The sequence below is a fragment of the Emys orbicularis genome, chromosome 2 (genome assembly GCF_028017835.1).
Source record: "Emys orbicularis isolate rEmyOrb1 chromosome 2, rEmyOrb1.hap1, whole genome shotgun sequence".
In the NCBI taxonomy this organism is placed as follows: Eukaryota; Metazoa; Chordata; order Testudines; family Emydidae; genus Emys; species Emys orbicularis.
In genome coordinates, this window is record NC_088684.1 from 143,055,391 (window position 1) to 143,072,400 (window position 17,010).

At 41.0% G+C, this 17,010-nt stretch overlaps 2 protein-coding genes across 2 annotated transcripts in view; one reads left to right on the forward strand and one right to left on the reverse strand.

Annotated features, from left to right (window-relative positions):
- The window catches only part of MOB1A (MOB kinase activator 1A), a 24,504-nt gene continuing 7,494 nt past the window's right edge, over positions 1-17,010 (forward strand). Inside the window, exons 1-4 of the mRNA XM_065399460.1 lie at positions 1-27; positions 5,282-5,448; positions 6,929-7,022; positions 12,949-13,082. Of these exons, the coding sequence (XP_065255532.1) occupies positions 14-27; positions 5,282-5,448; positions 6,929-7,022; positions 12,949-13,082 (409 nt within the window). The 5' untranslated portion in view covers positions 1-13. The remainder of the gene's footprint in view (positions 28-5,281; positions 5,449-6,928; positions 7,023-12,948; positions 13,083-17,010) is intronic.
- BOLA3 (bolA family member 3) overlaps positions 10,490-17,010 on the reverse strand; it is a 22,530-nt gene continuing 16,009 nt past the window's right edge. Inside the window, exon 5 of the transcript XR_010561152.1 lies at positions 10,490-10,622. The gene's annotated coding sequence lies outside the window, so the exon portion shown is untranslated. The remainder of the gene's footprint in view (positions 10,623-17,010) is intronic.

A 17,010-nucleotide genomic window follows, 5' to 3' on the forward strand; every position in this document is an offset into this window, starting at 1 on the left:
CCGCGGCCTGAAGATGAGTTTCCTCTTGTGAGTGGCTGGGGGCCCGGCGGGGCGGGGGACTGCTCGCTAGGCGGGGGAACACCCGTGAAGAGGTTGGGGGGGAGGCGAATTGGGGGTGATCGGGGGGCGGGATCTGTAGCCCGTGGGGTGGGGAGGGGTCGGTGGGGGGGTGTGAGAGGGAGGGGAGGGGAGGGATCCGTGGGGGGTGTGGTGGGATCGGTGGCCCTTGGCATGGGGGAGAGGCACGGGGGGATTGGTGGCTCTCGGCCTGTGCGGAAGGGAATCCGTGAGCTGGGGAGGGGAGGGGGGTTATAGATTCATAGATTCTAGGACTGGAAGGGACCTCGAGAGGTCATCGAGTCCAGTCCCCTGCCCTCATTGCGGACCCTGGATGTGGAGCAGGTGCCATGTGTGAGCGGGGAGGGATGAGAGCAGGATTGCAGCATCCAGCCCAAAACCCGGGTGGAAGGAACAGGGCTGTGACCTTTGGCACCAGGTATATGTCCTCTACAATCCAGGTTTGGCCCTGCTGCTCTAGGGGAGATGCTGGTGCAGACCCCGGTCATCGGCGGGACCTATGGAGCTTAGTGCATGAGCCTCTCCTGCATGAGCTAAAAGCCAACTGGCTGTTAGCTAAGGCTGTAGAGCAAACTCATTCATCTCTCTAAGTGGTCTCAGTGCCACTTGATGGGACACAGCACCACACTGCGTGTGGGTTACACTGGCATGGTTTGAAAGCTTGATGTGCTCAAGGCAGAGGCCTCTGTCATGTGCAGGATGAACTCCACTGAGTCCACAATCTGCACAGTTAGCATCTCGCTGTTGACTCAGGCTGTACCAGGCAGCCAGTATTGACACGCATATGAGCCAAACGAGCTTGATTTACCAATGTATTGCTGTCAAGTATCAGAGGGGTAGCCGTGTTAGTCTGGATCTGTAAAAAGCAACAAAAAGTCCTGTGGCACCTTATAGACTAACAGACGTATTAGAGCATACGCTTTCGTGGGTGAATACCCACTTCGTCAGACGCATGTATGTATTGCTGGTAATACCAAAGCACGTGCACCAAACTAGTGTGTTTATTTCCACCAAAGGGTTAACGGTAAAACTTCGGGCCTGATTCTCCTGTCACTTGCACTGGTGTAAATCACTGGTGTAAGCAAGAGAAGAATTAGCCCCCTGTTCGTGGTCAACAAAGGCAAATGGCTATTGCTGTTTAAGGATATCTGGATTCACCACTTTACATTCTGATAACCTGATTTTTCTGGCTACTTGTGTACATGGCCCCCTAAGTTGCCATGTATTATTACACTGCTCTACAGCCAAAATGCTTCTGAAATAAATGTAGTCAAACTTTACTAATTCTGGGTCACTGAGAACGAAAATGATGCTTAAAATTGTTGATTGGCTCTAGTTTTCAAGATATGCTATTGGGTCAGTATATACGACCCTTGACTTGGGAATGGCAGAGGATAAGTGAGTTATAAAGGGAAGGGATCTTAATTTAAACCAGAAATTACTAAAATACATCTTTGACTGGATCTATGAATAAATCTATGACTGGGTTTGGACAGTACTTGCTTTTTAGGCAAAACAATGAATGATGCAATCTGAAGCTGGTATTGCATCATACATGATATGAATTGCATCATGTTATTCCTAGAAGTCATGGATGATGCAATCATAATGAAGCTTACATCACTCTGCTGAACAAATTGCCCTATATCAGCTCTAGAAATCATACAGTGTCGTGCTCTCTTATTTGTCAGTGTTTGATTTTGCTAAGGGACACATTTCTGTTTAGCCAAAGTGAGCAGAGATGCCTCGTACTTGTGTGAACAGTGCAGATAACTTCTGCTATGTTTGTGGTGAAGTGACTTTTGCATCACAAAAGCGCAGTATAACCACTATGGTTAAGAAAGCCTATCACCTTTCTTTTGGCTGCAAAATTGGAGATCAGGACAAGAGGTGGGCCCCACACATATGATGCAACACTTGTGCAACAAATCTTTGCCAGTGGTTGAACAGGAAAAGGAAATCTATGCCTTTTGCAGTGCCAATGATTTGGAGAGAGCCAACAGATCATACCAGCAATTGTTACTTCTGCATGGTGCCTCCAGTTGGGAAAGGTGTGTCAAAGAAGAAAAAGTGGACTGTGCATTATCCAAACATTCCATCAGCTATACGCCCAGTACCCCACGAGGAAGGACTGCCGGTTCCTGATGCACCAGAATCACTCTCACTTGAGTCAGACGAGGAAGAGGAAGAGGATGAAACTTCTGGTCCTGAACCATCAATGTCACAGGACCCACATTTTCTCCCATCCTCCTCCTCTGAACCACACCTCATAACACAAGGTGAACTGAATGACCTTGTCAGGGATTTGGAACTACCCAAGAGTAAGGCAGAGCTGTTGGGCTCCAGACTACAGCAGTGGAATCTCCTGGCAGGTGATGTTAGGGTTTCCATGTTCCGTGACCGTCAAAAGGATCTTGTCCCATTCTTCTTCATGGAAGGTGATCTTGTAGCCTGCAACAACATCGATAGTGTGATGGCAGCCCTCAACATCGTTCACGATCCAGATGAGTGGAGACTGTTCATTGATTCATCGAAGACGAGTCTTAAAGCTGTTTTACTGCATAATGGCAATGTTTTGCCATCAATTCCAGTTGGTCATGCAGTCCATATGAAGGAAACCTATGACAACATGAAACAACTTTTGAGGTGCATAAACTATGACCAACATCAGTGGCAGCTTTGTGGCGATTTGAAGGTTGTTGCTCTCTTGCTTGGTCTGCAGACTGGATACACAAAGTACTGCTGTTTTCTCTGCGAATGGGATAGTCGTGCAAGAGATTCCCACTACATCAAGAAAGATTGGCCACTCTGACAGTCATTGGAGCCTGGGAGGAAAAGTGTTCAGCATCCACCACTTGTTGAATCAAGGAAGATTTTGTTACCACCCTTACACATCAAGCTGGGTCTGATGAAGAACTTTGTCAAGGCCATTGACAAAACACAAGCAGCTTTCAAGTACCTCCGTGGAAAATTTCCAAGGTTAAGTGAAGCTAAGATAAAGGAAGGTGTCTTTGTTGGTCCTCAGATTCGTGAACTTCTTTGAGATGATGCATTTGACCATGCACTGCGTGGCAAGGAAAAGACGGCATGGAAAACCTTCCAGTTAGTGGCAATAAATTTTCTCGGAAACAACAAGGCAGACAACTACAGGTTGTTGGTGGAAAACCTCCTCAAGGCATACAAAAGCCTTGGTTGCAACATGTCACTAAAGATACATTTTTTGCACTCTCATCTAGATTTTTTTCCACCGAACTGCGGAGCAGTGAGCGACGAGCACGGCGAGCGATTTCACCAGGACATTGCAACAATGGAGAAACGCTATCAGGGCAAATGGAGCCCATCAATGCTTGCAGACTATTGCTGGACAGTGACAAGAGATGCTCCATTTAATGAATACAAGAGACAAGCCAAGAAGCGCCGACTAGACACCGAATAGGACTAAACTATGTACATAATAGTTTTTTGCCTTTTGTTTCATAATAAATTTTATTTATATAACCCTTTTGCTGATTTTTAAAGTGTTACATAAACAGGACAGGTGAAATATCATCATGTAAAGCAACCATAAACACATGAAAAGACCTAGGTTTACAATTTATGATTAAAACTCTACTATCTACACAATATACATAGACATAAAATGTAAAAACTTAAATATCTTAGAAACAGTAGCCAATCAGTTGTTTTAATTGTCATATTTGAATTCAGCACATCAAAATACATAATAAATAGCACATTTTATCTCTGAAGCAGACAACTTCTCAAAAATTGTAGACCAGTGTTATTACTGCTACTCGTTGTTTGTATTGTAATGGCAGCTTTGAGGCCCCGCTCAGGATCGGGACTCCATTGTGATAGGCGCTATTTGTCAGAAGAACCTGGTTTTATAATTAAATACAAATATTTTTTTTCCTTGTGTTCTTTCTGCTCACAGAGAGTCTGATTCTGCAACTCTTACTTGGGTTAACTAATGTGCACAAGTAGATTCATTGATTTCAGTGGGACTGTTCTCATAAGTACTATTCAATATGAGAAAAGCTCCCAGTATCCAGCCCAAAAGTGTAATTAGCTGGTAGTCTGGATCATCCTATGTATGTCCAGGAAAATATAGGTTTTAACAATGAATTACTGCCATTTCTGCTGAACAGCATGCTGGTCTTTTGAAGGTGATGTTCATAATTGTTTAAAAATAGGCTTGAAAGGAGGGGTAACTATGCTGGTAGTTAGGGTGATCACTATAGCCTTTAATCCTAGGTAAAGGATTCCTGTATGATTATTGTTTTTTGCACTATGGTTTGTAACGACATTGGTATTTTTTGCATATACTCAATGACGTGTGTTTCTATAGATAATTATAGAAAATAGTTATTTGGGTTTATCTCTCCATCAGCAAATCTGTCATGCTGGTGAACATTGTATCACATGAAACAGTTGCTATTAGAGGACTGGCTAAAATGGGTCAGGGGAACCCAGGTAGCCAGGACTCTTAGGTTCTAATTCTGACTTTGACCACTGATTTGACATATGACCTTGGACATGCATTAACCTATCTGTTCCTCAGTTTCCCTATTTTTAAAATGGGAAGGATATTTACCTGCCTCACAAGGTGTTGTGAGATTAAATTGTTGATAACGGACTCTCAACTCCTTGGCTGAAAGGTACTATAAAAGTTAAAAAAAAAAAAAATTGCTATGCAAAATATTCAGTCATACTTTAAACACATTGCCAATGAGTTGACTGATGTAAATAATTGCATGGGGCAACATCCTATAATCCTCACTCACATGAGTAGTCTGACTGAACTATTTTCATGTCTAAGGACTACATTCATAAGCATTTCATGGTCAGGCCCCAAACTTGAAATGAAATCTAATTGGTTAAATATCAACCATATTCTGTTCAGTGTTTCTTACAGTAATTCATGTCATGTGGTGGTATGGTATGGTCTTGTCATGAAAACTTATCAGCCCAGGCACAAAATCTGCTCACCCTGCTCTTTTACCAGAAAGGTAATAATGAAAAACATAATGTCATTTGCCAGGAGCAAGCAGAATTCAGCAAGGCTAGTATAGTACACAGATAAAAATTCCGTTAGATGTTTAATAAAATATGAGAATACATAGTCATTGGAATTAAAAGTTCCAGTTTGAAATGTAGAACTACTATTGACAACATAATTGAAAATCCATTTCTGTTCTGTCAGTGGCAGTCGGTCCTCTAAAACATTCAAACCCAAGAAGAATATTCCTGAAGGCTCCCATCAGTACGAGCTCTTGAAACATGCAGAAGCAACCTTGGGAAGTGGTAACCTTAGACAAGCAGTTATGTTGCCAGAAGGAGAGGACCTCAATGAATGGATTGCAGTTAACAGTAAGTCCTTAGAAAAAATAACTGGCCTACATACTTGAGAAAACTGGGTGTGTATTTTAAAGCATCTTTTCACACTTACAAATATTGAATGGATACTCCACTTTTAGATTTATTGACTGTCAGTGGGATTTTGGCTCCTAAGTGCCTAAATCCCTTCTGAAAAATGTGAATTAGGCCCCTAAATCAGTTAGGCATTGCGAGGCTGAGTGCAGCAACACCTACATACCTGAAGAATCTGAGCCTAATTCTTTTGAGGGGAGAGGGATATTTCCAAACCAGTACTTCTCTGTTCGTGTTATTTTTGCTTTTTGTTTTATTATATTGGATTATTAAGAAAACAGTAACTATCACAGGCTTCAAAAAGAAAGTTAGTGGTGCCTAGAACATGTGTCAAGTTAATCACATTCTCGCAGTTTAACTCTTGGTTTATGCTCAGATGACATTCTGTCAGGCAGGAATATGTGTGATGGAAGCTTGTAGACACTCCATATTTTCCAATACATGCACCATAGAAGCATAGTATCTTTTGTACATAATATGAACACTGGATCAATTTTGATAATTGAAAACTATTAATAAATGTGGATTGATTTTTATTTAATTGCAGTTTAAGTAAGTTTGTTGTTCAACTACAATAAAACTCCTATCTTGACTAATTCACTGGCAACACGAGTGTCAATTCCTAGCTGGACAACAATGAAACAATTTAAACTAGACTTCCCCTTTTTAAAAGGGTTTCCAGGTATAGTCTAATCTATACTAATATATATTCTAAGAAATTTAAGTAGCTGTTCTCAAGCTAAACAAGAAAAATGATATACAGGCTACCTTTGGTCTGAAAGTGTCTGTCTTAAATTGTAAGAAGCACATTGTAATACCCTTGTTTTATTAGTGGAGTAATAATCAATGCAAGGATTGAGATTTTTTTTGGTTAGAAAAATATTACTGATCCTGAAAATGTTTGCACTGGTCTTCAAACTAAAGACTTTGAAAGTCATTTCGGCATGATTATAGTGTGTGATATTTTACCACTACACTTACAGATTAATGCTGATGCCCTGTATTGTTTGGAAGCTGGGGAGTCTGTTTTCAGATGTTAAGACATTGGTTTTCAGCACTCTAAGGTTTTGAGCTTGGCAGCCACTACATGGCTTCCCAAAAGATTGAATTCAACCAAGAGAAATTGCATACTAGACTTTAAAATATTTTAGTGAAATAGGATTATGTGTTCCAATTAAAAAAAAAAAAAAACCTATCAAATCAAAATGGCTAGAAAATAGAAATCTTCACTCTGAGTAGGTTGTTACTGGCAGTGTGGTGCAATGCAGAATGAAAACCACTTTTCTCTGAAAATGATGTGCTGTGTTCACACTAGTGACGATGGTATTTCCATCTGACCAGATAATCCACCAGAGAAGCTAACATCAACAAATGTCTTTAAATTCCATGTACACTTCAAGTTGATGTGTTGTCTTTGCAGCTGTGGATTTCTTCAATCAGATCAATATGTTATATGGGACCATCACAGAATTCTGCACGGAAGCAAGCTGTCCAGTGATGTCTGCTGGACCAAGGTAGGAAACTCATTGCAGTATACCAGACATAATATATAAACGGGTAGGTCACAAATATAAATAAATATGCAACATTAGTGGAAAAAGAACAGAGAATCATTTGGTGTTTTATAGTCTTATTGTCATGCTCCCATGAATTATTTCCTATCCCCCCACATACAGCATTGCAAAATTGACGGTGCATTTTGGGGAACTTTGCATTCCTGTGAGTTATCAGGTGCTGGCGCTGTCAGAGGGAGGATGTTGGACTTAGAGATATTATTGGTCCAATCTGGTGTCTTTAATACTGTATATTTACACAGGAGTGAAGGATGGGTCACAACATTGTCTCTATTGGTCTGAAGATCACATAGATTCCTGTCATATTCATGATCCAAATATATTGATTCAGTGAAACCTTTTTTACAAGAAAACATTTTGTTTTAAAGCACCTCAGTTACGTTACAGAACTGCATATTAATTTATTGATCAAGAATCTTTTTTTAGATTATTCACGTGTGCGAAGAATTTACTCAGACCACTTATGCTGATTTTCAAAACTAAAAAAAATTGTTTTCTCTTCATTAACACCCACCCACAGCACCTAGGCTCTGTACTTAGGGGTAGAAAAAGTCATAAATTCTTTCCAGTGACCTCACCCAGCAGAGATGGATGGCTGGAAATAGGGGAAGCTGAATGGTCATGATTATACTGGTTCAAAACAGGAAGGAGAGCCTCACAGGAACTCCAGACTTCTTTCAGAAGAATACAAAACATCTATGAGAAACTCAGCAATATAATAGACTACTTGCTTTGTTGTCACAAACATTAATATATCGAGCCCAATGCTGAATATCTCATAAAAGCCCTTTGATTTATTTGGACTTTTGTAGTAACATGCTCCATTTTTTTTTTTTAAAAAATGTGGTGTAGGTTGTGTTCTCCATGCCAAGTATACACAGTATTCTGAATTCTTGCAGCTGTAAAGGACTCTTGTTTTGTAGCTTCACACATGTCCACAAAAACTTTCCATGCACTCATAAAGCATTGTGGTTTTTAGCAGCACAAGATCAGATGTGTTATCTACTGGGGCAACCTAATAGTGCCAGTTGTTCTGTGGAAAGGGCCTAGTCATCTCAAAGGAAGGCTCATGTATATCTTGTGGTGGGAAGGGATATGCTCATGTGGCAAAGTGTTGGAGGCAGTAGGTCTGATGTCTTGGGGGGGTAGAGGGCAGTACATGATGGGTTTGAATGCACATGGGAGTTGTCTCATATTCAGATGTGTCTAATATGGCAGGTAGCACATATAAAGCATCTCTTTCAGGGCAGAAAGAAACACAAGTTTCACTACAGTTTTTTTTTTTTCTTCCAGCAGTTTCACTAGATTAGAGCATAGTGACATATGCCACAGCTAGGTATTCTGATTGTGGCATTTCTTCCTGAGGTGTAGAAGATTTTTGTTTACTATAGTCAGCAAAGACTAATGAAAGTTTACAACTATGACTCCGTAAAAAGGAGTCCGTCTGACATGCAGTATCCATTATGTTCAATGTAAAACCCTGTCCTATGATTTTATTTTACTTGTTAACCGGTAGTATCTAGGCTTGAAAGTTTTAGGTTAGAAAGTTCCTGTTTCTATATTTGGTGTGATTTCCTTTCAACACTTCCTGTTTGAACTGGAACATTTGATGTCTGCTTTTAGTTTGTGACGGTTGGGGTTTGTTAGCGAGAGAGAAACTTCATATGAGTAAAGCATTCAGTTCTTCCAAGTTTGCTGTGTGACACTGCAGAACTCCGATTGCTTTCTTGGAGACCTACTGTCAATTTCTACATAAAAGTTTGGGTGGTCCTTTGAAATTACTTAGATCACAAAATCCTGTGCATCAGCCTCAGACTTAGGATTTCAGATGTACTTTTGCAGATGTACAGTCTTGCTGATGTCTTCAGAGCTTGAATTGCCATTGCTCTCCTTACTGGAAGCCAATGGAGGGGCATATGATTCATGCTCAGCAAAAGGATGTTAGCAGCAATAGATACTGCATATAATTCCTCAAACTAGTTTCCTCAACATTCCCTGAAAACAGTTTTTAAAATTTGATTCTAGTTGTCCGCTTTAACTTTTTAAAGGAACTTTTTTTTTTTAAATATATATATATATTGGTCACTTTCTTCAGGATCGAAATTACTAAATTTCACTCATAACAAAGTAGCTGACGATCTGAATTAAAACACTTCTGTTGTGGTAGCACCAAAGGCCCCAGTCTAGATTTGGACTCTTGTGTGAGGCACTGTACAAACACAGATAAAGGAACAGTCTCTGCTCTAATGAGCTTACACCCGAAGGCTCTGATTCCTCAAACAATTAGTCATGTGTTCAACTTTAAGCATTAGTCATCCTGTTGACTTCAAGCAGTTCTACAGAGGTCTGCTGTACGGTGTTTGGTGCAGGATCACATCTTTTAAATAATATCTTTTAACAAATGTTCCTAAAGCATTTGGCAAAACAACATTCATTTTCCTGCAAATGCTTTTCCTGAATAGTAGCCCACTTGACTTTAATGGAATTAGTCATACTTTATACTTGCATGTATAAAGGTTTCAGTATTCAGCCCTAGGTATATTGTAATAAGACTTTAAAAAAAAAATGCCATCATAAATGTTTATAGAGTACCAGTTCCCTTGTGAATTGTATAGGTCCTTGCAAGCCTTCAAGTGAGCCAAATTCTCACTGTAGTCTATGGGATTCCCAAGCACAAAGCGCTTGTACAATCAGACCCCAAATAGATGTTTTTATAATACTGGCTAAATCCTAATGAGCTATACTCATGACTCTGTTTTTTCCTTCCATCTCTAGCATTCAACAGTTGTGGTCAGATTCTGCTTGGTAACTGCAGAGTAACATGCCAAACTTATAACTTCTTTCCTTCTCCTACAACCAGGAATCATACGTAGATGGTTTGGTCAGCTCATCTTCTTGCTCTGGCTCAGCTTGGATGCCCGTTTAATGAGGAATATAGTACATATAATCCAGTGCCTTCTAATGGTGATTTTTACATGTATCTTTAGTTCCTCCCCAAATGCCTTTTTGACTAATTTTCATCTTTTTTCCAGTCCCAAATGATTTTTTTGCACGTAATTTGGGGTTGGGTAGAAGGAATGGTCAAAGGGAACTTGGAAGACAATCAGCTAGGCTGAGCATGAGAACATTGATGAAAACTACAATTAAGGCATTTTTCAAATGTGCTTTTTTAGCATGTTGGAATAACTCGAATGGTTTTGGTTTAAAATTTAGCACATCTCTCAGCCACAGAAAAGATTCACTCTTCATTTTGCCAAGTTTTGGAAAAATGTAAGAAATAAAGAAGCTTGTATAAATAGCACATGCATAGTATTTTCCTTCCCGATTTAAGGGCACACATAGCGCAGTTATGGGTACATACCATTTTTGGATATTCACATACAGACTTTGATCCTCCGGACCCTCCTGCATCCTGGCAGCTGTCCGTACTGAACCAGTCCTTCTGTTTGCCTTCTTCCCTTCCCTCCCACCAATGGCGGGCCAGGTTCAGAGTTGGTGATGTGAGTTTATTGATAATGTTTGAGATCATTGACTTGCATGCTGAATGGGCAGAAGGAATGGGTGTATTAGGAAAAGCAACCAACAGAATGCTTTATATTAGACAGTCTTACACACTCCCCTCCTAGCTTCTCAATGCATAAATCCCACCAACATAACTTTTCATTATCTCTGAATTTTGCCTAGTATTAGAGGGGGCCTGGAAGGTGGGATATGGCACTTAAAATTTTAAGCTTCCTGTGCTATGGGTTATTTATCCCAGAATGCATTGTGTCCAGGGTGCACGCTTTGAAATGAAAAGCACCATGGCTCATTAGAAAGGCTGCCAGGACAGCTGGGTCTCAGTGCCTCTAATTTCACACTTCATGCACTGCCTGGTGCACAGCGTACTCGGAAGTACACTCCCACAGAGTGTAGGAAACATAAGTTGCATGAACACTGTAATAAACTCACTAGCATTCTCCCTTTAGTGATTTTTGTTGAATTTTATTACAAAATTAAGCTTGTTCTGTGGCACGGTTAAGCGTTTAAAATGTCAGAAACCAGGAGCATAAGAACATAAAAATGGTCACACTGAGTCAGACCAATGGTTCATCTAGCCCAGTATCCTGTCTCTGACAGTGGCCAGGGCCAGGTGCTTCACAGAGAATGAACAGAACAGGGCAGTTTTGACTGATCCATTCCTTGTCCATCCAATCCCAGCTTCTAGCAGTTGGAGGCTTAGAGACATGTGGAGCATGGGGTTGCATCCCTGACCAACTTGGCTAACCATTGATGGACCTATCATCCATGAACTCATCTAATCCTTTTTTGAACCCAGTTATGCTGTTGGCCTTCACAGCGTCCCATCGTAACAAGTTCCACGGATTGACTGTACATTTTGTGAAGAAGTAATTCCTTATGTTTGTGTTAAATGTGCTGCTTATTTATTTCATTGGGTGACTCTTGGTTTTTGTGTTATGTGACAGAGTAAATAACACTTCTCTATTCGCTTTCTCGACACCACTCATTATTTTGTAGATCCCAATCCTTTCTATTTTCCTCACTAGGATTCAACTTCCAATTTTTAAAAGGCCTCTAATTGCCTCTTTTACTCTGTAGTTTAGCTTAGACATAGTGGCATTTTTTTTGGTCCTCTCACTGTTTTCTTTTATTTGAGGTATACATTTAGTTTGAGCCTCTATTATGGTATTTTTAAAGAATCTCCATGCAGTTTGCAGGCATTTCCCCCCTGTGACTGCTCCTTTTAATTAGCTTCCTCATTTTTGTGTAGTTCCCCTTTTTGAAGTTAAATGCTGGTGTGGTGGGTTTCTCTGGCCTCTTTATCCCCTCAAGGATGTTAAATTTAATTACATTAAAGATAAAAAATATAGGGCCAGATCCTCATCTGACATAAATTTGATGTAGCTTCATTGACTTCAGTGGAGCTATGCCAGTTCACACCAGATGAGGATCTGGCCCATGATTTCCATGTCAAATGTGTCACATTGCACATTTAAGACATTAAAGTTAATGCTACACACAGAATCATAAAATACTACATATTCGCAAGGTACCCTGGTTACATTTAAAGTTGGGACTCTGTCTTTGACTCTGATGTTACTGCATATAAAATGTCAACTATAATGCATTATTCATTGTTACATATACTTTTACCATAACACAGGAATGATAGGTTCAAGCCCAAAGAAGCCATTATGGAATATTAAAGGCAATGCTATATCAAATGGTTCAAATAGTAACTGGGAACAGGGACTGCTGGCTTCTATCCCCAGCTCTGACTTGTGGGGCAGGCTATTTAATTTCTCTGTGTATCAGTTTACTCCAGCCTTTTAAAAATCTTTACCTTCCCAATAGATTATAAAGAAAGAGAACCATCTTTATTGCGTTGCAGTGGCTTCTGGCCCAGACCCTTCACTCCAGGGCAAGCAGGACAAGGGAGAAGCAGTTCACTTAAACTTTGGGAGGGGAAAATGGGACCTCTCTAGTACATCTCCTCATGACTGTTCAAGGAGCATTATTAATTGGCTCTAAAGGGAGCTGTGGTCAGCTCTCCTCAATTGCACGATCGCCATGTTGTACACTTCGTGGAAACAATAGGAAGTGGAGACTAAACCATAAAGAAAAGAGACTAACTCAATTGTGTGTAAAAATGACATGGAATCTGGTTTAAGCCGGAACCCAAAATTCTAGTTTCCTGGTTAGGTTCTGATAGAGCCCCTTTTTTAATCATTCTTCAGCTAAAAAAATTTGTTTGCACTACCATTGTTTAACAAGTAAAACAGGGAGAGCCTATGTTTAATAAAGAAGTGTCTGGAAAAGTAAAATTGTTTCTCTTTGTTTAAAGAAACCTTGGTTTTTTCCATAGGTATGAATACCACTGGGCAGATGGTACCAATATAAAGAAACCAATTAAATGTTCAGCTCCGAAGTACATTGATTATTTGATGACATGGGTTCAGGACCAGCTGGATGATGAAACCCTCTTTCCTTCAAAGATTGGTAAGTGAAATCATGACAGTCATGCACTAGGCAGGGTAATACTGTGGTGGTGAGGACTGTAAAAGTACTTAGCTGCATTTGAGAGAAGCTATAGTGACAGTAACTGGTTGTTGGAGTATTTCCCTTGTTATATCCTATTTTTAACTGGATAATACTGGTATAAAAATTCATCTAGTCTGAAGTTTGGAATCCAGGCTTTCTCTTTTCAAATCATGTCATCCAGTCCTTCCTGTGTGGATACGTACCATGGGTAGAGCTGCAGATTTGTCACAGCATTTAAAAAAAAAATCAGAGTAGTTACGGTACATTTAGTAAAAGTCGGGTTTTGTGACAAATGAGGAGGTGGGGTGGAGAGGTGCAGGCGCTGGAGATCAAGCCCGCCCCGTGCTCACCCTGTAGGGGTAGCTCTTGTCCTTTGGGATTGGACCCAGTTCCCACTCCAGGAGTTGCAACCTGGTGCATGGAGTCATGGCACTGCTCAGTTTTGGTCTGGGTGCCCCATCATGATGATGATGCAGGAGCAGCTGGGCCAAACCTGAGAACCATTGCAACACCATGCACCAGGTCACAACACCACTAACTCAAATTTGGCCTGGCCACCCACTCGTCGTGGTGGAGGGGCAGCTGGGCCAAACCTGAGAACCATTGCAACACTATGCACCAGGTCACAACACCACTAACTCAAATTTGGCCTGGCCACCCACTCGTCGTGGTGGAGGGGCAGCTGGGCCAAACCTGAGAACCATTGCAACACCATGCACCAGGTCACAACACCACTAACTCAAATTTGGCCTGGCCACCCACTCGTCGTGGTGGAGGGGCAGCTGGGCCAAACCTGAGAACCATTGCAACACCATGCACCAGGTCACAACACCACTAACTCAAATTTGGCCTGGCCACCCACTCGTCGTGGTGGAGGGGCAGCTGGGCCAAACCTGAGAACCATTGCAACACTATGCACCAGGTCACAACACCACTAACTCAAATTTGGCCTGGCCACCCACTCGTCGTGGTGGAGGGGCAGCTGGGCCAAACCTGAGAACCATTGCAACACCATGCACCAGGTCACAACACCACTAACTCAAATTTGGCCTGGCCACCCACTCGTCGTGGTGGAGGGGCAGCTGGGCCAAACCTGAGAACCATTGCAACACCATGCACCAGGTCACAACACCACTAACTCAAATTTGGCCTGGCCACCCACTCGTCGTGGTGGAGGGGCAGCTGGGCCAAACCTGAGAACCATTGCAACACCATGCACCAGGTCACAACACCACTAACTCAAATTTGGCCTGGCCACCCACTCGTCGTGGTGGAGGGGCAGCTGGGCCAAACCTGAGAACCATTGCAACACCATGCACCAGGTCACAACACCACTAACTCAAATTTGGCCTGGCCACCCACTCGTCATGGTGGAGGGGCAGCTGGGCCAAACCTGAGCAGCACTGTGACCCCGTGTGCCAGGTTGCAGTGCCCAGAGCTGGAAATCAGGCCCAGCCCCATGGGACAGGAGCTATAGCAGTCGCTGCTGCAGGGTGAGTTTATTGAAATCCTGGACACACAGACAGGTCATGGACGCATGGGAAAGTCTTGGTATCTGTGACCTTTTTCCCCACTGTGACAAACTTGCTGCCCTGATAGTGGGGTAGATTCTGATCCCATAATCATTAGAACAGTGGTGGGAAAAGTGCAGCTAGCAGGCCACACGCGGCCCGTCAGGGTAATCTGCCGGGAACGGCAAACTGGGAGCTGTGGACGGACAATGTAAACAAACTGTTTCGCGGCCTGCTAGTGGATTACCCTGATGGGCCACAGGTTGCCCACCACTGCACTAGAGCTAGAATTTAACATCATCCCTAGTAAACTCTCACCTGAAATCTATGTCTTTACCGAAGCTACTGTATGTCAGGTTCACATCTCCAAATAAGCAGAGAAATCTTAGCTCAAAATTTCTAAGAGATAGAAATCTCCCATGGTGAGGATTAGGTGGTATAATGTGGCCAAGAAAGTAAACTCCAGTAAGAACAAATTGTCCTTTATAACTCAAAACTCTTTTCAAATGAGATTTGTTGCCAGGTGTTTGTCCTTAGCATGGACTTTATTTTGAATTTTTTTTAAAATAAGCAAGAGTTCTTAATGTTCTTTGCAGTGCATCCTAAAAGCTCTCTTATTGGTAGACATGATGTGTAGAGTAGTTAAAAGGTATCATTTAAAAATTTAATATTTCAAACACTCAAAGATCAATTAGGTGCCCAACCCTCACTGAAAATTAATGCTGCTTCATAAATTATACGGTACATGCCTTGCAATCTGTGGTTTACCTCAACTAGCTACATCTGGGTAAAAACTACTTGTGGATTGTCTCCAGTAGGATTTTGCATCAAGAAAGCTAACAGCATAAAAATGCATCTTTTTTGCAGGGAAGACTTAGACTTAGTATACAAGTAAAGAGAGAAACTTGAAAGTGTTTCCTGCTCTGGATGGGAGAGGGGAAAAACAAACTATGGACCACCACTGTTTAAAATGCTTAACTTTTCCTTGTAAATCAAATCTCTCACTGAATTTAATTCAATGTGCGGATTTTGGGTGTAGCTAAAAAGCAGTAAACATTTCAGTATCTTATGATCCCCTATTTTGCTGTCTACTAATACTTGTTTGTTGAAGGTAAGTATAGAGTGACTTAACTATTCTGTTTAAGTCACTTAGTTGGTTTTTTTTTTTAATCAATTTAAATGAGGTTGAGGCTTTGTAAATCTAATTTGAAAATGTGTGCTTTTGCAAATTTAGGTTAAAATGTATAATGAACTACGTTATAATTTGTTTTATATGTAATTACTGGTAGGGGATCTTGTTTGAATTTTATAAAACTGTTAGTCAAAAAATCAAAAATTTGATCGTTAATCCCCTGATCCTCAGACGTGTACCATAGTACCATGAATAGCTGCACTGACTTCAGTGGGATTACGCATGGTTTGTGTTAAGATGGTGCATAAGTGTCTGCAGCATCAGGGAATAAATTAGTATTTTTATTGAAAATTCCTCTGGATGGTATAAAATCTTTGTGACTTGAAAACAAAATTGCTTTGGTTTAAGAGTTATTTAGACTTTCAATATGTTAACACACTTAGGATGAACGTTTTTGGGATACTGGCCAGAATTTTAAAGTCCATAATTAAGCTTCTACGGGTGAGATTTTTGAAAGCACCTAAGTGACTAAAGAGTACTAGTCCCATTGATTTAAAACCCTTATGGAGTATAACTAAGGCCCCGATCCTGCAGACACTTACACATGTGCTTTACTTCACTTCCATAAGTAGTCCTGTTAATTCCAATGGAACTGCCCATAGTAGTACAGATAAGCTTGTATGTAAATGTTTGCAGGATCGGGGCCTAAGACGCTCCCCAAAAGGGAGTTAATTCTCTTTTACAGATTAGGGTGATAATTTAAATGACTTGCCCTGTGCTGTCACACAGGAAGTCCATATCAAAATAAGAATTAGAATACAGATGTTAGATTATTAGACTTGGCCTCTATGGCCAATGGGATTCCCATCTCTCTTCAGCCAAGCACTTTCGCCCATGATTGATTTCAGGGAGACTGTTTGCATGTTTAAAGTTAGACGTATGCATAAGTGCCTTGCTGAATCAGGGCCTATATGCACAAAGGGTCTGGTTTTTTATAAAGGTGCTGAGTTCCCTTAGTTCTTGTTGACTTCAAAGAGAACTGTGGATGCTCAGTAGTTTGTGGAAATGGGATGTGAGTGATGCTTTGAATAAGTGATTATTTGCTCCAATTCTCAGTTTCTTACATAATTTATTAAAAGTGTATTGACTAGATTTTTACAACTGAATAGAATAAGTTTTGTGCCCTTACTGAAGCTGAGGTTTCATTGTTTCTAATTAAGTCTAGTTCCCTTTGGCAGAAAAT